Genomic DNA, 24,154 nt, shown 5'->3' on the forward strand with positions numbered 1-24,154 from the left:
GCAAAAAACCTGCAACCAAGCTTTCCTCCAACACAAGATAAAAATTGGCTATTCATTTAGCGAAAGAATACTATGATTACCCCGAACTGAAATATGCATATATCGTTAAGAAGAGTTCTGCTTTTATCTGTTTGTTGTCTGAACTTCACCTGAATATTCACCAACAAATTAAAAAAAAAAAAAAAAGCCAGGGTATTTATCTCTATATACCCAACTGACCAAAACCTGAGCTCAGTCAGCTTTTGGTTGTATTCTCAATGTATATTGTTTCCTAAAATGTTAATAGAGCAGGTTGCTAATAAAGCAATAAATGCAGTTCTTTTTCTTGTACTCCAAACTCTGTGTTAATTTATATTTTCTAAAGATGTAGTCAAATATTGGCCAACGGTAGTTTCAGAGACAAACATGAGACAGTACTGTCCACAAAGAAAGAGAACTAAAAGGGCAATACAGTGGCACAACTTCACTACTAACATCAGCTTTTCTTGGTCACTATTTGCAGCTCTACCTCGTGTATTAAAACAGGCAAAAGGTCCTTTTGGTCCTTTCCTTTGTAGAGGCAGATGGGACTAAGCTAAGATCTTAATAAAAAGGGAAGAATAAAGTCCAAAATTAGAAGAGAAAGAAAAAAAAATGTAGTAGGAGAAGTTAAAAAGAGCAAGAATAAACCTCAGTAATCAAGGAGAGAGGTCTCCTGTACTTTCAGAAAAAAAAAAAAGTATAATTTTAAAATCTAGTTGTAAGACTAGCAAGACTGACGTTACACTCCAACTGAAATGCATTATTTATAGTGTGTTTCTTCCAGAAGTCAGATTCATAAGCATAATTCTGTGTTGTTTCTATAAAAATTAAAAATTTTATCTGCAAATATCCTGTCATAATTCCCCTTAGTAAGAATTATTGAATACACTTAGAATTAGATCTACTGAATTCAACAGCACTGACTGGTGACAATGCTGCCAAAGTCACCCTGTTCCCCCACTTTGCTAGAACAATTCACCCTTGAAGTAACATATATAAAATACAAATATTTGTAGATTTTTATTTTCAAAAGCAATGCTTACGCTGCTTTGTTTTTCTAATTTCTTTTCTTCTCCTCTTATTTACTTATTACTGTATTTCTTATTTTCTTATTACTGTATTTCTAAACCTCTATTTTAGTATGTCACAGAAGTGGGGAATTGGGTCAGCTAATTACACCAACACTTTCCTTATGCTTTGGTTCTTTTCTTTCCACCCAAGTTGATTAAATCTCAACTCAAAATGTGAAATATTGAGGTCTAGAAGACATGCCAAATCAACATAATGATCACAGATCCTATAGGGGAAAAAGAAAAAGAGCATCCAGTTCTCCGGTACTATAACTATAGGATAATATTCAGCAGAAAACACTTCTATTTTTGCATATATATCATGTGGATTACACATCTGAGTCAGCAGCCTGTCAAAGTATCTATTGCAATTACCTGTCAAACACTTCCCAGGGCAATTGCAAAATACCATCCAGAAACCGCCATCATTCCTCTTATTACTACTATTATTATTATTGGTTTGGCCACATTCTGGGCATCTACAGTACTGTATTCTTTTTGGAAGCCTCAAGTTCCTCTTAACCCCACAACTTAGTTTGAGAATAAAGATATACTAGTTCAGAAAATATAATATACATGCAAATATTCAAGTAATAAGAAAATGGAGAATTGCAGAAAAAATGTTTGTTGATTCTTCCAGCAACAACTCAGCCACAGCTCAGCATTCCTAGTAATCTGTAGATGAGAGTGCTCAAGAGAAAGCAAGGACTTCTTTCACTATGTTGTTGTTGTTGTTTCATTGTATTTCACTGTTGCCCAGAAGAATGTCTTGGTTGTTCATGTATTTAGTCATCCTGATTTATTTTTTTCCTCCACGGCAGAGAAAGTTCCTAGGTAGGGTTGGTACATCAGCAGGTTACATTCTTGCCAAGGACAAAAAACAAACCTCCTGATTCTCAGGTAACATGTTAGCCCAAACACATCCTTTGTGAATTCATACTATTGTAGCATTGATCAAAAGAAGCTGTGTGGTGCTACAGAGGTGGAGTCAACTGTAGAAACCAGTGAAAAACAAGGACTTCTCATGAGAGCATTCATTCTCCAGGGAGCTTTTGAGCTGCTTCTGGCAGAGTTTCTTCACTGTTTTTTCACGTGTTTTTCTCTGCAATCCAACTGAATCTACATGAAGACAATTGTGTGTGTGTGTGTCTGTGTGTGCGTGTCTGTGTGTGCTCATGTGCTTGCATTGCACTTTTTAACCAGTCTTTTGTTGATAAAATAGAGGCAAGATTAGGAACGTAATCTTTAAAATGGTGGTGAAATCGCTTGGGAAATGCATCTTTCATGAGCAATTCTCCACATCTTCTATGTCTAGTTTTAAGAGGGCAACAGCTAGATTTTATGTACTGCTTAAAAACAGATGTCTGATAGAATTGCTATCACTATTATTTTGAAGTCACGCAAAATGTTCTAAAGTATGTAACTCCAGTTCTCTATTTGTAACAAAAATAATGAATTACATGATTGCTAAAAGAGGGTTCAGACTCTCATGCATTGCCAAACCTTTGGTATAAAACCTTCTTTGAGCAGTGCAGCCATTGGCTGGAAGTAAGCCAAGCCACCCTCTAAATCCCTTTGCTTCTCAAATTGATTACAACTGTAACTGAATCCTTTAATACCAGTCTATGTCAAATGGATGGTCTGTCAGCCCTGCTACTTAGCAACAATAAAAAATAATTAACTGGAGAATGCTCATATCAGAACTCCCAGGCTCTTCAGCCCTCCCCCCACCCAACACCTTCAAAAATAAGTTGTTCTGTCTTCAAGAAGCCCTCTTTAAGTCTCTTCAAGTATCCCCAGCTCCAGAAAATTTATGTCATTGGCTTGAGGAAGGCTCATTTTGTTTGAATTCTGCCCAGTTCAGCTATGGCAAGAGAGCCACACAAGAGTGAGGTTTTCTGGAATCTTCACTGGAGGTTCTCACAAAAGTTCTTAATGATGACAAAGTGTAAAGCTCTGCCAACACATGAAGACAAAAAAGCTTCACAATTTTCATAGTAGATTTATTTATTATTACCCTTCATCACTTTTCTTAGGCTCAGACATTAGTACCTAATTTTGAAATTGATGCAGGGATAAGGTAGATGTAATCAAGTTACTTTTTTTTGCTACTTAAGGTAGAAAATGCATGGACAATATATCTAATACAGCTGATTGTAGGATTAAGCAATGCCAGCTTTGAAACAGTAAACTTGATCAATATAGCACAGGCTATACGGCAAAATGTCGCTGTGTGTTGTGAGCAAGATGATTAGAAACTGAAGGATATTAGAGAACTCCTGATATGTGATTTACAGGTATGTCTGAGTAATTATGGTCATAAGAAAATACAAATTGGCAGATATACAGATCTATTCAAAACCTTTCCCTCCAAACCTTTCTCCACATAAAAAAAAAAAAAAAACAACCAAAAAAAAAACCAAGAATATAAAACTTTTAAATACCCCCAAGCTGGCAAGCAAATAACATTCTCCTCTGCCAACAGGCAAAGAATTAGGAACATGACACAGTTAGAGCTTTCCTAGTGTGATGCCTTACCGCATCTTTGATTTTAAGAGGTCTAGCAGGGATTTGTATGAAAAAGATGTGGACTTTGGGACACTGGCAATTATAAATGTCTGGAATAAAGACAGGGCTGCAGAGGAAAGGAAGATACCTTTCCCTTGTTGCACTACCTAAATGCAATAGAAAGCTCTTAAGCTATGCAAGAATCCCGCATTTGCATAGGTTGTCCTTGGCTGCTGCCATACAAAATTAATTTTTAAAGTTACACAGTCATTGTTAAAAATCTGTATTTTATTTATAAGTGGACTTCCTAGCATATATGCTTTCTTTGAGTTTCTTCCCACTGAGTTGCTCCAAAGAAGTCTCCCATTGTGGCTGTTCCTCCTCCAGACTGCCACAGTCCCTGGAAGCTCTATCCTCAGCTCTCCCCTCTTCTGCAACCTCTTCCTTATTGCTCAGCAGCCTCCTGAAATCATGCTGCTTTAATTATCATCTCTGTGCAGATGAGTCACAGATCTCTCGTCCCTTCTGTTCGCATTCACAGTTTAGTCTCCTCCTGGATATTTGCCACCAGCCCTAACACAGTATGCTGAAAAGCTGAAATCACGTTTCTTCCCAAACCCTCCCCACTTCCCCCTTCTTTCCCTATCTCTGTCAACAACTCCACCACCTTATGTCCCACAAGCTCACAACCTGGGTGCCATTTCCAACTACTCTTCACTTCCCACACAAATCCTGTCGATTTTCTTCCCACTGCCGTTCAGAAATATTTTTTCTTTTTCACTTATGCTACAATTATTCAGTTCCTGCAGTTTCTTGATTCTGGGTCTATAGCATCCTCACTCTGTTATTATTCCCTGCCCCTCCACTTTTAAGCCAGAACTCATCTGTATCTGCAGCAACCCACTCTGTCCTCCCCCATCGGAAACATACGTAAGAAACGACGGAGATGGGAGAAAACAGAATGGTGAACACACGCCATTTAAGATACTAAAGGAAGAGAAAAATATCCCTATTGTAAAAAATATAATGCAAGCTATTAAATAAATGCTACACAAAAAGACATTTCCTATGCAACCTACACAAATACGTCTAAAAACCTAGAGCCTTTCCATGATCATTTAATGAAACCATAATTTTTTATTTTATTTTACTTTTTAAGTTCACAACCCTTGTGTACAAACTAATAGCAATTATCCAGCTTATTGAGTACAAAGAATTGCCTTAATATTATTTAAACAATTTGCGTGGAGTGGCACCTATCACCATAGTAACAGAATGCTTCATGTAAAAATTTAACATAACTTACATGAATCACCCACAGATCAAGCAACTACTGGGAAAAATTGCTCTCTGGATCAATAGAGATGCAATGTGGGCACTAAGCTCTTTTCTTCTTTCTGAAGTCATTTTCCATTTCCAATTATTTCTACCCTCCTTTGTGTGAAAGACATCGTTTTGCTTTCCTTTGGGATCTGGTCACATATTAGTTCTTAATTTGCATACAGAGAGTCACACTTCTTCCAATACACTCTTTCTAAAATGAGATGGTGCACTATTTCGTTAGAAACCCCAGCAAGTATTTCAGCATTGGCTAAAAGCACATCAATACTTGCTCAGATATCTTGCTAGATTCCAAGTGCTTACACAATCTAAACTGAATTTCAATACTTCAGATAATTTTTCTATGCAGAGACATGCAGCAGATAAAAAAAAAAAAACTAATCCACTGAAAGTATCAACAGATGAGAGGCTGGAAATGAAGTAAAAATATTTCATTTAAAGGGAAAAAGAAACAATAAAGTACACCTTTTTCCACACTTCTAACCCATAATAAATACTGTCAGGCATTCACAATCTTTTATTACTGACATGCAAAATGTAGTTTGTAGTGCAAGGTGTTGTGCAGTTCTTAAGTTTCCAAAGTTACCTCTAATATCATTTGGAGGTAAGTAACCTCTTAGTTTTTACCTTCTGTTTTTCCTTCTGCATTGTCATTAAAAAGAAATCCTGTTTATCAAACACAATTGCAATAACGCTTGACCCTACACTTTCTCATGATCAAAGCTTCCACTAGCTACCTAGCAACACACAATTTCTGTAATTCACCACACTGAAGTGAAATCCTGCTTCACTGCACCTGATTATACTGACTACACTGACTCTAGAAAGGGAAATCTGAATTTCTTATGTAAAAGAAATGCAGAGTCTCATTTTTAACTTCTGCTGATAATGATTAATGATGATGGGTTAAGATTATATTAATGATTAAATTTAACATTTATAAAGAATTACAAAAGTGTGGCATATCCACTGTCTGTCTCTAGTCAAATGGAAATCATGATGCCCCTGAACAAGCACTGACACAGTGCCCATATAAACCAGTCTAAGAAAAGAATACATGTTTTATTTAAAGGAAATGTATGAAACACATTTTTCCCCTCTGCCTACACTTGGTCTCAGTTTCCATGGACTTTCTGCTACTTCCTATAATTATTTTCCATTCAGTGTGTGAATTAAACTAAGCTGTCCCTGACACTCTTTCACCATCACCTTGACCCACTCAGGTTCCATTTCTTAGAAAAACCCAACAGCTGCATTGGTTTACCATTATATATTGAATCAAAAAGTGTACTCTTTTTTCCGTTCAAATTATTCTGCTTTGTATTTCATTTTCCCCATTGTGAGAGGCTGTCAATCATTAATCTGGAAGAAAAACATCTTAAAGAAAAACAAACCAAACCAAAGCTCCAACAACAACAAACCAACACCAGCCCATTTTTGCTTTCTGGTAACTTCTTATGTACTCAGCAATCTTTTTTTTTTTTTTTTTTTTTTTTTAATCCCCCTCCAACTATGGTGAAAAGAAATTACTTTCTCCAATAATGGAGAAGAAAACAAAGGCAACAAATTCACAGGACTTTTCAGGGTGGGTTTTTAAAACATGGAGTGACTTCATAAGCTATTTTAAAAATGCCACATCATGGACTTCTCAAGTTTAAGTAAAAAATTACTCTTTACAGCGTATATCTCAATAACAATTAATGAGGCATCAAGTTATTTCTGGTAGCAGCTCACATACATCTAGACTGTTATTAATGTTTTATCATTTGAGGTACTCCATGCCTAATACTATTCCAAAAATTACCCCAAAAATTAAATCAAAAGACAACCGTATCTCTACAAGTAAGATACTTCAAGGAAAAAAAAAATGGTACAGGAAAATAACAGAAAAGCTACCGTAATCAGAAAAGGGCATCCGTGCACATTAAGCAGTTTTTACATTACATTGCTATATATGAAATTTTCAATAAAAGTGTACTATGGAGAAATAATCTACTCTACTGCGAAAAAAAGGAAAACATTGCTAAAGAGCATAAATTGATTTGATAACTGCTTTTGATAATTTGATAATTGCTTTGATAACTTCTAGTAAAGAAAAACAGTTTCTTATTTCCAATAATTTCTTTCACATCTAGTTAACATTTAACTTTATACGTTCACATAAAAAAGGGGTGGGAACAGCGAGAATTACAAGTAGTAGACTAATAAAGAGACTAATAAATGCTGCAAGCACAGGTATATGATAACGCTGGGGCAGAAGGAAGGTCTTCAAAATTTTAAATTAAAAAATATACATTTTGATGCACAAATTTGTTTCCATTAAACACCTCTTGCTTTGAAAATCCCAACAATCTGGAATGAAAAGCAGCTTTAATGAGGAACCACTCAAACATTCATGCCACTAAACTACTGAAAACCATTTATTAGGTAAAGATACCTGAGGTAATTAGCTACTTAGTATGACCTTAAATTTGAAGTTTTAAAGCTATATTTAGCAAGTCCTTAAAGTCCTTAATAACTAGGACTTCAAAAAAAAACAAACTGAGAAATTGTAATAGAAAATAGAAGAGTGATACTTTGTAACAATATTACTACTAGCAATTATATTAATTATTCTTCACAATTCACATATTTGGTATTGTGCTAACAAATTTAATAGAATAATATCTCTATGATTCAGGGAAGTGAGGGCCTAAACAGTAAATTCCCTTTTTAACCTTCAGATGCAAAAATAAGCCTGCATTTCCTCAGCATGGCTTAGTATTTGAAACATTAAACATGTAAGTTACAGCCATTTGATCATAAAAGATGTAATGACATAGATAAATACTTCATAACTCAAGAAATCATTTATGATCATTTTCATTACCTTTCATCTGAAAAATAACAATGGTTAGAAGCCTAACACGGATTACCCCCTAGCACAGGAAGTGACTCCACTGGGGCAAGGAGTACATGGACACGTACATTTTAGGATCGCAGACATCTTTAGATGTTGAATAAGCTCAAAATCATTTGGCTGAGTCAGTGAACAGGGCACTTTTGTCTGTGCTCTATGTTAGGGCTTTTAGCTCAAAGTCCTAGGGGCCTATAGGTACAAGTTTTTGTTGATGGCTGTCTTGGTCTTTCCTAGCTATCGGTCACTCTGGCCACCACTTTCCAAACTGCATCACTCAAATTCTCGCTCCATGTTATCTGAAATCTGAATTTACCACAAAATATTGCCGTGGGACAGATGAAGTCAGAAGTATATCCTGGAACAACCCTGGGACAATCCAGGTCCCTGACTGCCAAGTAATGAAATCACCATCCTGATCAATAAGAGAGAGGAGCAGCAGATATTGTCTTCCTGAACAGGTAAGGTCTTTGACACTGTCCGCAAAAAGATCCTCATAAAGAAGCTGTTGAAATGTAGGCTGGATGAGCAGACAGTGAGGTGGATCAAAAACTGCCTGAATGATTGTCTGCAGAGGATAGTGGTCAGTGGCACAAAGTCTTGCTGGAGACCAGAAACAAGCAGAGTATTCCAGGGGTCAACAGTGATTCCAGCCCTGTAGAATATCTGCAGATGACAGATAATCCAGATGACTGGGTAGAGTGTACCGTCCATTAAATTTGTGGATAGCACAAAACTGGGAGGAGTGGCTGAGAGAGCCACACAGCCAACCAGAGGGACCTGGACAGGCTGGAGAGGTGGGCTAACAAGAATCTCATGAAGTTCAACAAGAAGTGCAAAGACCTGCACCTAGGGAGGAACAACCTCAGGCACCAGTATGTGCTGGGGCGGGGCGGGGGGAGAGGAGCACCAGGCTGGAAAGCAGCCCTGCAGTAAAGGACCTGAAGGTCTATAAATACCCGAAGGGAGAGTACAAAAGGACAGAGCCAGGCTCTTTTCATAAAAAAAGTATTTAGGCAGAGAAGTAATTGCAGTGAAGCTCTTGAAAATTAGGGTTTATAGGCCTACAGCTACGCTTGAACTAGAACATCTTGCTAAGTAAATCCTACAAAACATGAAAGCTGGGAGACAAACACCAATGGTCTTAAAACTAGATAAACACAGCAAATCATTGTGAAAGCTGATAAAGGAAAGTGAAAAAACTCATGACTGCTACTGTACAGCAATAATAGGAAATATGGTGTTTGGCAGTAATATTTTCTTTAAATGCCTGATAACTTACAAAACAAAGTTATTCTTCTCAGATATTCCCAAAATTACCAGAATTTTAATCCCAAAGAAGAAAGCTTTTTTTTTTTTTTTAAAGTGAAATTCCAATGGATTCCTGAGGAATAAGAGCATTAAAATTACAGTAAAAGCTGCCTACAGATTGCTTAAAACAAATAAATAAACCTGCTTCTTACAGTTAGCTTTGGACTCCCTGCCTAACCATCAATAGCAATCTGACTTACATAGAAGACAAGACAAGTGGTCACTTATGTCCTTCCTTACATGTATGTGTATACTCACCTGTATGCTCTTATCCCTTTAATCTTTTACTATCAAGAAAAAAACAGGCTCTTTTACTTGTTGCAGTATAAACTGAGTACAGCACACCCTTCAGTTCCTACGGGGATGCTCTGAATAGACAGCTAGGCATAGGGAAGAAAGGGAGAGAGTGCAAAGGGATGGTAGAAAATACCATGATAGTCTCATGGGCTTTTTTTTTTTTCTTTCTTCCCCAGTGTTCTGCTGCAAGGAAAAGAGTTGGTTATAAAAATAAAACAAGAATGTAAACTCTGAATTAAATAAACCATCAGCAAGGAGGATGGTATGAAGGTTGAAAACCTGCAGGAAGTGCCTATGAAACAATATCCTACAGTCCTAAGGGGTGGGGCAGGAGGGGAGAAAACCTTAAACCAAAATAAAGCAGATGCATAGAAGCATATGATTAGTGTGACTGCAAAACAGGTTATGATAATAACTTGCAGAGCTTTGAGGGATCTGTTTCCAAAGGCAAATATCCATTGCACACTGGCCTGTCAGTTGGGTCCTGGGCAATGTGCATTGCACAGAGAAAATGAAATGGTTAAACCCAAGTATGTGCCATTTTGCTTTTTATTCCAAAGTCGGTCTCCAAGCAGGTATTATAAATCCAACTTCTCTAATTATTTAAAGGTTAAAGCAAAGACACTCAATAGATTTTCTTAGACTTCATACTTAGATGAGAGAACAGAACAGTATTTCTGCCTTTTTTCCTTCATTATCCATTTAGTGCTGATGGGAGGGGACAGAACAAATCACCTTCATCCAATGGAGAAATACTAACAATTAGCCTTAAAGCATGCAAAATAATACAAGCAAGTCAGCCTAATTTTTAGCTTTGTTCCCATCTCTTGACTAAGGAATCATTTTTGGTTAAAACTTCTGAATGTTGGCTGCGCATAAACAACATAAAAATCAGTTCTGAATCTTCCCAGTACTCAGCTACTGAAGTGAATACTAGAGTTCTATTTTTATATTGTATGAATGACTTGAAAAAAAGTCAAATTTATAAGAAAATGTACTAACTGTATGTTTTTTCTTAATACACCATTAGGCTTTACATCATCTGTTAACTAGTGTTAAAAAAAAATTGCAATGTTGCCTTTTGCAGGTCTTTCGTAAACTGAAAAAAAAATAAACTACATTACTATAAGGTAGTGAAGTACTATGAGATACTTCACATACAAAATAAAACGGGTTCTAAGACAGCAAAAAACACTTGATAAGGTGATACTGAAACATTCAATTTACAGACTTTAGAAAGCACAATGGGGATTTTCAGTGTGTTCAGTGATCATATAAAATAAAAGCCCAGTGAAGCCATTTTGAAATGCTGTACAGGAATGCATTTGTTTTAAGCAGAGATCAATCCACATGTGTTTGGGACTAGTAATGGAATTTTTCATTATCATTCTTCTGACTACAGCCCAGTTCAGTTCCAGAGTGTGCTTACACTGGGGCACATAAATGCTCCTTCTGACTTCAAAGTATGGATTCATATGCTGAACTGCTTCCTGGTTGGGAAATCATGTCAGTTTTGGCGAAAATACTTTTTTTTTTTTTTAAAGTATTAAAAGTAATGTTTGGTCTATTTCACTGCACACTGAAAAATCTTTAAAATAGTTGAGCTAAGACCATAGGAAATTAGTAGTACCATGAATAAGGATGAATCCAGAAGAAAGTGATCTGATATTGATCTACTTCCTGGGAAATACTGCAGTAGTTGATATTTTACCCACCTTTTTATTAATAGTGGACACATGAAAATGGATCAGGTGCCTCTTTCCCCCCCACACTTAGAAAGTTAGACAGCAACTCACTGCTACATCAATGAAAAATGAGCTGCTTGGTCAAGGAGAAGGGAGGTCCTGCGTGCTTCTTTTTCCTGAGGTACCAACCCCTTTTCACAGCCAAACAAGGGCACAACACACCATGGGACAACAGATTAAGACACAGTTGCACAAAAGCCTGCCACAAAACCACAGGTCTGTGCTCTTCTTCCACAGCCACTACAGCTGACACCTCTGTGCAGTCTGAGGCAGAGTGAAGGCAAGAAGTGTGGCACGGAGTGCAGGATGGCCCTAGGTGGCAAAAATGCACCCTTACTGTGTAGCCCATGGGGAGGGAACATCCCATGCTCCATTTCCACACCAAAATAAAAACAATAATAACGAAGAAGAAAAATAATGAACAGGAATAAGTTTTTCTTTTTTTTTTTTTTTTTTTTCCTCTCTGCAAGTGAGAAACTTTTGTTTCCAATACTTGAACATGCAGAACTATCAATATTGCTCTTTTCTAACTCAGGAAGAACGCAAACCCAATTAATCTTTGGTACTGTATGCATTTATGAAAGCATCAGAGAAAAATGCAGTTCTTTTACAAAAGGGAGAGCATCATCAAACAAAGTCATGCCAAGGGACCATAGGAAAAATGTAGCATTGCTCAATTCAGTCAAGGTAGACTGGTACTTCTGAAATCTACAAAAAAAAAATCCCCCCAGCTCTCCTACATTGCCTACCCTCTTCCCTTTAATCTGTTCCACCTTCTCATTTGTGAATACTCCCTCAAAATTCTCCGTGTTGGCAGCAACATATTCCCTCTGTGTTTGCTGAACCACCATGACAGACAACCTTCTCTGGAGCCTCATCCCTCTCCATGATGGGAACTACACCACATGTATCTCCTCTTCCCCTAGAGCACTGCCTGCCTCAGCACCAGACTGCAGCCCAAAGCGAGCAGGCACACACACTGAGGAGGGCCAGCATCTCACAACAGATGGCTGTGACCTGGCCCTGCAACAGCCAGCACAGAAGAAATTTTCCTGACCTTTTTCTAGAGGAAAGGAATATGAAGCCAACAGGCTGCTGCACAACCTCAGCTGAAGCCGAAGGATTTGGTGCCAATAAACATTTCTGATTCTGCTGAAAATGGAAGACCAAAAAAATGGTCAAGTGATGATATATGCCCTTCTTCATCAGGGTGCTATGTCCTTTCACAGTTATCAGTGGTAGACAGATGAATAGTAACCTCAGAAAGGCTTGCACCAGGGCACAGGATGATGTTCAACAGAATAGAACTATGTTAACTTCCTGGGTTATTTCTACTATACAGTGAATGATCTAGAGAAAAGTCTTATGAGGATTCACTGAGGGAGCTGAGGTTACTAAGCCTAGAGAAAAGGAGGCTTGGAGCAATTGCTCTACACAACTACCTCTAAGGAGGTTGTAGTGGGGTCAGGGGTCAGTCTGTTCTGCCAAGCAACAAGCGATAAGACAAGATGAACTTGAGTTGTGCCAGAGCAGGTTCAGGTTGGATTAGGAAAAATTCCTTCATTGAAAGGGTCGTGAGGCATTGGAACAGGCTGCCCAGGGAAGCAGTTGGCTCACCATTCCTAAAGGTATTAAAACAAAATGTAGATGTGCTTAGGGACACGGTTTAGTGGTAGACTTGGCAGTGCTAGCTTAATGGTTGGTCCTGATGATCTTAGAGATATTTTCTGACCTAAATGATTCTGTGTTATCAACATCAGTTTGAATTTGCAGCAAAAGACTTTTCACTTTCCAACAGACAAGGATAGGGACAGATCCAAACCACTTTACAGAGAAGAAACAAAACAGTGAGAAAGGTTCTCTAAATTGCACTCCAAAATGAAGCCCATTAAGCAAGTGCTTCTCAGTGTTTACTTTTGAATTTCTTGCAGGTAGGACACACCAAAACAAAGTATTCTAGCCTCATGGGGACGTGTCATCTTTACTGCTGTTTAGAACATATGACAAAGCTCCAATATATACACACCTTTTGAACCAAAGAGTTAATTCAAAGACAAAATATATGAAATTGGATATGCAAATTATCAAGTAGATTTCACAAATTTATAGTGATGTTATTCAACTAGAGAAACCAAGATGGATTCCTCTACTGAGATATGCAGAAACATATGTACAGCATAGACCAACTACTATTATAAAACTAGGAAGCGGGACTTTTATAAAGCCTTGACTAAGCACTACTGTTCCCTTAATTTGTCAATGATATAGACAGAGAGTAACGCAAAACAGTGTGAACAAGGTAATGGCCACTTACTCTTAGGAAAAAACAAATTGCTAGGTAGATTGTCTCATACCTGTTGTACGATTGTCGTTAGTTCCAGACAGAGCTGTATGACATTATTTCTTGTTACTGAGTAATCTGTCACAGCAGCAAAAGGTGATCTAAAAAATAGAAAAAAATGAAAAAGAAAAAAGTGTTGAACAGCACTGGCATATATCCACTTGCTTTATTGGTTCACAATGCACTTAATACGCATAGGGCTTTTTAAAACGTTTTTCTTCACTAGTGATATTAAAAGCACAGAGAGTATCTAAAATCTACTATTAACATTGTAAAACATAGGGTATGTATCCATGGAAAATGTTCAACTCTCCTTGGTTTCATATGTTTAAGTTCTTCTTTAGGCAGTTCCATTTATTGAAGTATTATTTCTCACAGTCTTCCAGTTTATTTAGGGACTACTTTTCCTCTCCCAGAAAAAGAAAAACAAACAAACAAACAAAAAACCCCCACAACTTTTCCTTTGGAATTGAGAACATCCTTACAAATGTACCCCTTCCACCTGTGTTAAGTATGGTGTCCAGCTGCGAGCCACATTAGAAGAGCATTTGCCTGATTCACTGGAATTCCTGGGACCTGATCTAATATCTGGTAAAATTATTGGAGAAACTTAGAAGAAGTAAAAACTTTATCCAATGGGAAGAATGGCGTTTAGAATCAGGGATGGATAAATATTCAGAAACAGATGCAAAGGGTAAGCTAGAGGCACAACCTAACATCTCCCCACATTGTGCTACAGTCAGAAGTAATTAGTGGGATGAAAAGTATAATCCAGCAATTAAAGAAGTCACCTACATACATCCTACACCTTAAAACCTGTCAGAAGGCTTTAAATGCTTGGCTAACTAGAAGCTTGCTTGTTATCTAGAGGCACTGCTAAAACATACACGTATTTGGTTAGTGAGGGTGTCAGTCATCTGATTTCTGTTTTACAAATCTATCAAAGTATAAATTCAAAATGGTCTATTTTCTATATTCAAGAAGTAGCCAAACATTTGGCATATTTTCTTCAGGATCAGCAAAGATTTTTTGTTCATCAGTATTGCAAATGAGGTTTTTATGGACATTATTAGCATCACAAATATGCCATTTCTCCCTAATATACTTGCTTCAAACATTTACACCAAAAAAGTTGGCAAATCACTGCAAGGGTTACAACATCTAAAAAAACCCTAACATATCATGCAATGTGCTAAGATCTCTATACAGTTTTAAGAGTAGTGGATTTAAATTAAGCTGGGTCGCTCATTCCTCCCCCAACTGCCATCAAATCTTGGAGCATATATTTGTATACACCTGTAAATTTTTGCACTTGATATTGTACCTTCCTCATCTAAGCCTAAAGACAAGTGGTCAGTACAAAGAACTCTGCTATACGCATGTCCAAATGATAACAACAAATATAGTTTTACTGAATCTTAATAGGTTTCTAAAATTCTTTTCTGCATGCAGAATTAGTGAAATTTCAGTATAGGTAGATTTGGAACCATCTATTAATATGCTCATGTGGACTTCTCTGTATTCTTCTAATGCCCTCCTTCTTCTCCAGTATTCTCAATCCAGTCGTGATGGTTCACGAGAAGACATGAATTGTGAAGTGCATTCTCAAATCTAGCAGCTTTAATTTGATGTAATACATCATACAATGAAAACATATTTTTCTGCCTGTGTCTTCCAGGGAATTATAAAATAAAACTACAGAAATTGGAAGCAAGGCGGAGTTTAAGAAGTGCAGAAACAAGTAGACAGTGAGGACTTAGTAGATAGCACATTGGTAAGTTCTAAAGGAGCCTGACAAAAGCTATAATCAAAAATCACAGTTTAAGTTTTATGCTGTGTACAGCAATTGCACTATGTATACAAACTATAGTAGACCTACCTGCAGACATACGCATACAGTATTAGCAAAGTTCAGGGGATGTGTGAGCATATTAAAGGATAAAAGTCAGCTCAACTACCTGGTTATTAACAGCTAGTGTGTTTAAAAAAATAGTACATTAGCCACAATGTACAAAAATATTGTTATTACTCTTTTAAAATTATGACTGTTGAGGTTCTGAAATCTACCTGAAACCTTTATTTTAAAAGGTCATGTTCATTTATGAACTAATTTCTATTTAAAATGAATGAAATCAAGCCAGCAAATGGTATTCTTTTACTTTAAGTATGGATGTTAATACAATTTGATCCTCAAATTACACAACTGGAATCTATTTGACATTTCAAAGCCTCCAGCATTTCTCTAAACAAAATCGCATGGTAGGCTTTGGCTTCTAATACTGCATGATCTTCTCTCATACTTTCACAATTTATTTTGGTTTCACGGTTCACGGGGAAAATAATGACATTTTTACCATCATTGCTCTTAGTGAAGAACGTTAGAAATGCCCCAAATAAACTTTGTTGACATTAAGAACAGGCAAAGGGACTGAGACATTACTCTTTTACTGTTTACACTGTGAAGATTTACTGAAAACAGCATGGGAAGCAGGCAGCATGGGTGGCAACAAGAGGGAGAAGACTCGTAAAAATCAATAAGGAATATCTGATATTTTGAGAAGTGCTTCATTACTTGGAAGGATAAGAAGATGTTTCCTGAAGAAAATGTAAAGGGTGCTCAAGCTACCTCCTCTGTAGCTTATAAACTGATTCCCTCACATCACAGTTTCTGCCAGTGCCTCCATGAAGGTGCTGTTACAAACTGGACCACTAAAACTGAAATTCCCTTTTCTCCTCCTCCCCAGTTCAGCCCATTTCACTGGAGGCCATCTCCACACACATGGACTACTGCAATGGGCAGCTGGGGAAGCAGCGAGGACAAAAGCATCTCTATATATTTACTGCCCAAGGAAACACATTTTGGTATTACATCCTGAGCCTCAATTTCAACAGTGAATGTACAGCAACACTTGGTATAACAACATGCCAGCAGTTTCAATATAAATGTCAATAGAAACATCATTATAGGATCGTTAATTGGATTTCATAATAGACACTCTGTGAAACAATCATCTGACAAAAAATCCTCTTCATTAACATATCCACTGATTGCAGAATGTATAATTTTAATACAGAACAGAATAATTGACTGAAAACAGATGAAAAAAAATGAGATGCAAATAAACCCTACATGCATCTTCTCATTTGGCAACACCTTTCTTGTCAAGTCACCAAAAACATACCAAGTAATAGGAATAGCTTGAAAAGTACAGAGAAGTGGTCTAATTAAAAGGTATTTCCTTGACGTGCCTGAACCATTTCTATTATCTTCCAGTTTCTATTATTTTCTTTCAGAGCTGAATCTTTCTCAGCCTTGGACCTTCAAATCTCAGATTCATCCTCTGATTCCAGAGAAGCAAAGTTTCTGTGAAGTTTTGAGATGTGCATTGCCTAATTCAACATTCTTTAAAGAAATAAAAACAACTTTGGGCTGAAGCCTTATGTTGCCCCACTTCCTGCTATGACACAGACCTATACATTCCATGGTCTCACCTCTCAGTCCAAGATCTTTTCCACATATATTTCCATATTCTTGGAACCTCTTTTATTCAGTTCCTCTTGGAATTCCTTATTTCTTCCTTCAAAACCAGTGATTCTTTTCCTTTGCAACACCCACATGGAACACCCTTAGAACTCCACAGTGCACCTATCTGACCACATACCCTTTCCATTCATTTCCTCTTCCAGACCTCTGCTGATTTCTCCTTTCCACTCTTCATCTACCCTTTCTAGCTGTGCATCTTAAGTGAAGGAGATTTATGCAATCATGACAATGCTTTTGCAAACTTATGCATGGTGTTTTGTTTGTTTGTTTGTTTTTCCCCTTGTTTTCCCCCTTTTTTCTACCTTCTTTCCAACATTTGAACCCATTTGCAAACTATTTTCACAAGTGGGTGGGTAAAAAGTTCCAAGAATAATTAAATTCATGTATGTTTTGTGATCATGCATGCAGCTGGAGACTAGGGAGCCTTTTAATTTTTCCACTGTGTGAACCTGCATCTTATTAGACACTACATATTCCAGTGAAATGAAGAGCTTCTATATATTTAATTCAAAGGAGGAAAAAAATAATAATAAAAACCAGCCACCTTACAACCGGTCTTAATTTTTTTTTTTAACATTGCAGTCAATCAACTTCAAAACACTGGTTTATAGACTGGTTTCCAGAAAATAAGGTTTTCCTAAAGCCAAACAACATGGAGCTACTGGTTCCTTTCATACTTTGAAAGTGTTGTTTTGAGATAAATATTAAAGTCTGAAACATGACTATATTTATGTGTGTGCAATGTGTCTGTAACACACATACATATGGATGTATGTACACACCCTTTTAGGAATTGAGACCTAATTAAAATTATCAGCAGTATCAGCATCTCTTGGAAAGAAAAAAAAAAAAATCAATCAGGTAACATTAATTCATACAGCCTCTCTGAAGGTTTTCTGTTAGACAAGTAGCTACAACAGTACAGTAGAGCTACTTCCTTCACATGTAACTGTTCTTCTATTAAGAAACAATATTATTCAACAGTTATTCATGCTCACAATTACTGCATGTGAGGGAAAATCCTTCCTAAACAATTAAAAGATGTATATTGTGAAGAAGATGCATACATTTGGTATTTTTAGGTTATCAGTGTTTACGGCCTCATATAGTTTAGCCTCATTTATCTTCATCTTACATTTGATATGAGAGAAATGATTCTAAAATACAGAAATTGATATTTCATTTGAAAAGAGTTATGATCTGGCCCAATGGGCTGTTAGTAAAAGCATTGCCCCAAAACAAAAGTTAATCATATTTCACCACTGCTTGTAGTACTGAGATATTTTATAACAATAGACAAAGTGAGGGTTTTAAAGCCCATATTATCCTTACTTTAGCATCCCCAAAAGGGAAAACATACTCAGGGCAGTTTGTGTAAACACAAAAGTCCAAAATCTTTAGAGAGATAGCTAAACAAATCAGTAATAACCCAGTCTTCAAAAGTACACATTAAGCTCAAATAAAAATCTGAATATACAATATTATTGCATATGTATTTGTGCTAGAATCCTTATAGGATTCATAATTCTGAGGCCTTCATGAAACAAACCTCTTACTTGTATGTAAAAAGTATGTATTACTGTAATGAAACTGTTTTATGTAAAAACAGGGATGAATGCAGTAAAATTTGCACTGAATAAAGGGATTCTTTAAATGAGTGCTCAGTTAAACATTTACGGATGTTCCAGTAGCACAATATTGTTAAGTACCATAGCATTCTTCGGCAGCATTTACTGACAGGTTTGGCATACCACTGAAACAAGCATATAGGGAAATATATACAGGAAACAAGATTCACAGGTTTATGAGTGAAGAACAGAAAGTACTTTATTTGTGTGGTGAATCACTGAACTCTTCCCATCTTTAGCTCCGCTCCTCCTCCCCCCCCCTTTTGTTTTCCCCCACCATCCTACATGCAAACCAGGACTACCCTGTCAGAACAAGCAACAACCAAGCACAGCTAACAGGACTGTATTAAGTCCCCTGTAAAGGAGACTTCAAACTAGTAACATTTTTGGTAAGTAAGAAGTTATGGGCTTGCAAACATTCAGGCATAATTCTCCCAACGAATGGCTCCACTTTACTTCAAACTACAAAATAGTCACACAATAAACATCACCAAGGCTCATTCACTGGAGACAATGAGACAAAGAAATCCAGCTGGCCACATTTTACCTACAGTGTAAGAAAATGCATGCATTGTGTGTGTCACCATGGTGAAGAGAGGGAGATCCATATTTGAGTGGAAAATGCATTCTGCTACCACAGTATGTTCATACAAAGCACATTTAAAAAATGTGCTGAATCTGAACACCTGAATTGTTCAAATATAAACAAGAGTGTTTACATCACTGCAGGCTGCTCTTTGTGCACAACAGACCATCATTTAACAAGTTCACGGAGCCCACAGGAAGGCTTGGGGGTCCTGTTGTGCTGTCCAGACTGAAGCATCCAAACATCCTTAACTTTAGGCACAGATCTGAGCCTTACTCAATAGAATTGAAGTATACATGCACATGCTTTGCTGAATATTAGCACATTTAAGACCATGCCAAAATGACTTGCTTACCTGGGATTCAAAGTGAAAAGAATTCTGTGACTGGCCTGAAAAGCAAATCTAAACCTGCCAGAAAGTCCTTTTAATCTGAAATTTTAAGTTCCATTACTACTGTCAGCAATTTGACCCACATCTTTTAGAAGACCAAAAATTTCTATTTACAGTACGGCTTGTTGTTCATCTTGTGCCATTTTGCTCATGTATCAGACTACAGGTAAGAATGGTAAATTAATCAAACTGGGACACATTTGTCAGCCTGCTAATTTTTCTCTGGCCACAGCTCTAAAAGCCTGGAATACAAAAGCTATTTCCACAAGACTTCTTTGTTCCTACTACTTAGACCTCAGTCTAATCCATGCAGCAATTTTTTATTTCCAAAATGGGGATAAGGAACTGCGGTGAAAAACAAGGGATACAAGAGTATTGCTGTGAAAGACATATTGAATCGTTGCCCACACAGATGACTGAGTCAAAGAAAATACTAAGAAAATCCAGTATTCCCTGATAAATCCTAATTCATGACCATTAAAATCTATGACATGGTAACAGACATAAAATGTTGTGGTAGTTATAACAACTTCCTATGAGATATTTTGTTAATTTCTCAATTGAAAAATAAACTACCATGATATCTTGAATGTGTCTTTAATAAAGACTGAAAGTTTTAAGAACAACCAGCTCTCCTCCAATCCTAGTCTCTAATTCCACATTTGCAAATATTAGCAATATCTGTATAAACTGTAAGGAGCCAATAACGCTCTTCTTGATGCACGAGATGTATAGTATGAGGAGTCTTTGCTTCTGAGAACACAACACAAATATTAAATAGCAGGCATGTGCAGGATGCCCAGAAGCACAACTATGAACTATTTCTCATTCGGAACATCCAGAGCATTTGTTTCCAAAGAAGATAAAACCATGGTGGGCCATGAAAAAAGCATACCATGAAAACCATGAAAAGAACATACCAAACCAAGATCAACATGGAAGAAGGCAGCAGTAGAAGCAAGGAATACATTAAGCTCTGTGCTGGCAGAGCAAGGAGACAAGAAAGCTTATGAATCTGTCACCAAACATGACTCCAGGCGAGGTTCCCTCAGGATCCTTCAACTTCCATGATGAGCTTTATAGTCTTTCCTAGTTCAGACTAAATTAATGAGTCCTACCTGTTAAATCTAGCTGTCTCATGGGAAAAAAAAAATGTACGATGTACAGTAGGATCTGAAGGGGAAAAATTGAATGCTTAAAGGATGTGTGAAAGGCACTTTTGCTCACAAGGTTGCCTTCATTTTGCAGCAGCCTCTGACTCATTAGAGAGTCAATAAACACCACTCAAGGTTGTCACTCAAGGAGAGACCAGATTCTGAGGAAAATACAGCTTTCGGTCTGTCTGGCTTGGTAAGCTCTGCACTTTTTCTAAGAAAAAGTGTTTGATGAATCTGAGTGCCCTTCACTAACAGGACTCACCACAAATTCAGTAGCACAATTAACAGGTTGTAGCAAATTAGTAGAAAAGACATGAGATGCAAGTACAGCACAAGAGCTGTGTCTTACGAAGAAATAAATTTATTTATAAATTGTGTTTAACACTCCCAACTCAGAAGAGATCAGATGAATTTTCTTGGATTCCTATGATTTAATGGCTTTTCAGTTCATCTTTGCTTCTGGGCAAAAACTATGATTTTTTCATTGATGTCACTAAAGATTTAAGTAACATGGTGAAATACTAACATGATTTTGTTAACTATGAAAAAAGTACTTTGATTCTCAACATTGCGTGAGCTCATAGTGCTTTCAGTTCAAGAAAGCCATGGATGAATGATACATACTTAATTCAGAAATCTCAGAGAGGCAGAGAACACTAACACACTCACAAACAAAGCAACACTTCTAGAAAATAGTTTTCATAGGACTGTAAATACCTAAGAATAAAACCTTACCTGGGAATAACAGAAGTAAATATATCTAATTTCCATTTAAGTGTGCAGCTATTACTGGACACACTACCGTACAGAAAAATATACTGTTTATGAGGTTGGAGATAGCTTTATGCCATACAATTGCAGTGTATTTATGCTGTAAACTCACGGTAATGGACTTGCAACAGTAAATCTATTTTAATCATACATTAAAAATTATCTCTGGTATACCTTAAGGTTATGTTTGGCTTGAGGGACATACGACTTTTACCCCAAATTTTATTTTTAGATAACCTGCATGCATTTTTCAATTGCGTTTTTATTTTGTGTGCCCTCTAATGGTTTTCTTTAACTATTTGTTATTTTTCTTTCAACTATGGTTTAATTGTTTTGAATTGTCAGCATACCAGTTTTCCCAGATTTATGACTACTTGATATTTTTGAACACAGCAATTAAAAAAGAAAAAAACAAGAGAGAGGGAAGGAGATCTGTACTCATTATACCTTTGATGCTTGATTTCCAGACTGTAACATACTTTGTGATCAGGAATACAAGGCAGAGAGTTTTCCTTGTTTGATAACAATGCTGCTTAACAGTATTTGTCTCCCTCCTGAATTTATAACAAATAATGAATTTGTAAAAAATGAGTTGCATGAATTTTAATGGTAAGGCATGTGTATTTTCACTATCATTCAGAGGATACATTGAGCAATAAACCCAGAAGAACTGTTGTACATAATCACAAGCAAAGGAGCACATTGCACAAAAAGCAATGAGGTTTCCTCTTCAGGAGTAGTTTATCAGCCCTGTAAAAGACAGAATAATTTCCAGGAACCCAGCACATCAGTGAAGAAGAAAGATTCAGAACGATGGCATCAATTACTACTCCAAAATATACAAGCTTCAAAAATTACAGGAATAAAGACTGAAAGTAACGACTACAATCTAAGTGGAAGTCCAGAACACCTGGATGACTGTATATATTATTTTCTAATTCCTGAGAAGCATCACTTCTCAGTGGAGACATTTAGATGCCAAGTTGATTTGAACATCAAATGACTATTTTGTTGCAACAGTGTAAAGCATGTCTTTCTATCAGATAGGCCATTAAATAAAACACTGTTAAGACGAAACATTTTTGGAAGATTTTGTAGGTTGAAAAAGTAACAGGAAGTTAAAATTAGTCTAAAAGTTTAAGGACATAATCTATTTGGGTGATGACAGTTTCTTTGCAGGACTTAATTACTGGAGAGCTATTTTATGCTCCTAAAAATCTTCAGCCAACCTCCTTTGAAAACAGCTAGAATTTTCTGCTAAAATTTCCAGTTCCTTAATGACTTTCAAGCCCCAGCAATAAAAGCTATTCTAATTTTCAATAAAAACCTCAATCTCTGGCATACATCTGGAAGTAGGACTGCTCCAGGCAGAGACCTGGAACAAAGAGCGTCCTTGGACCAGCCCTGCACAATGCCACTACAAGAGCCACAATGACAGTAACTCAGCAAATCACAACTCTTACACTCCATTTGATAATTATGCCTGGCCTGATGAGGTCTTTACAGACAGTAATCATACTATGGAAATATTGCAAAGAGAGAACTTTCTAGAGCAGCAAGTGAAGCCCAAGTCCTGTGGATACATCCCCATTCTCTATACGTTAAAAAAAAAAAAAAAAAGTGCACATCATGGCATTTCTAGGCAAGCTGTAGTTGCTGCTAACTGTTTTTTTTCCCCAGCATGAGTTGTAAGGCAACATAGGGGCAGCCTATATTCCTCCTAATGGTTTTCTCTCCCCATTCTCACACCCCAGAGATGGAACTAGTATTAGGAACCAACCAAAAGAATTAAGATTTGGGGCCCAGATTTAACAGTAACAGCTGTGCAGAATAAAACTAAATCCATGTTCCTGACTTTAAATATTTAATATTTAAAATCTTTCTATCTCCCTCTAGTGGCCCCAATAGTTGCTTAGAATAAATATAATAAGCATAATCCTATTGCATTCCAGATGTTCCGACTTCCTGAGAAAAATACATTCATTGGCCTGCTTTCACCCCACTTTGGGGGCTTCACAAAGAAGGAAGAACAAACCTAATCAAAAAATTCCACACCCTCATAAATCAGAAAACTCTTAAAACATTACAGAAAACATTTGCCAGAACTACATGTTTAAGCTACGCAGATCTTCAAAAGTGCTTTTCCAGAAATCTGAATGAAATTAACATATCGCTTCAAGGAAGCCTTATTTGGATGCTAACAACAACACTGCTAAAAGAGAGCTCCCACCATGGCTGCCCTCATTTTTAATTTCTTGGAGCTCCTGCACTTGATCAGCTCACACTTCAGATAAATGTAAAAGTCATTTTGCATTTTACTTGAGAGTAGAACTGACATACACATTTTTAAAAGTTATTTTAAAAAATAAATCTTCCCTGACCAACACTTTAACCTACTAACAGAATTCTCTCTGATAAACACAGTATAACTGTCTAAGTATAATTTTACTAAGGTAATTCTCCACAGACTTCTGAGCTACAAACAAGTTTTAGAGATTGGGTTTGTCTTTTAATACTAGAAGTACATAATTTTGGCCCAGTTTGCAG

General features: G+C 36.8%; 1 protein-coding gene across 9 annotated transcripts in view; it reads right to left on the reverse strand.

Moving 5' to 3' along the window:
* CNKSR2 (connector enhancer of kinase suppressor of Ras 2) overlaps positions 1 to 24,154 on the reverse strand; it is a 221,638-nt gene that overhangs the window by 144,204 nt on the left and 53,280 nt on the right. For all 9 annotated transcript variants that reach the window (XM_068687529.1, XM_068687500.1, XM_068687519.1 and 6 more), the window contains exon 4: positions 13,544 to 13,631. In XM_068687529.1, coding sequence (XP_068543630.1) covers positions 13,544 to 13,631 — 88 coding nt within the window. The remainder of the gene's footprint in view (positions 1 to 13,543; positions 13,632 to 24,154) is intronic.

This window comes from Anas acuta, chromosome 1, assembly GCF_963932015.1.
Source record: "Anas acuta chromosome 1, bAnaAcu1.1, whole genome shotgun sequence".
NCBI lineage: Eukaryota > Metazoa > Chordata > Aves > Anseriformes > Anatidae > Anas > Anas acuta.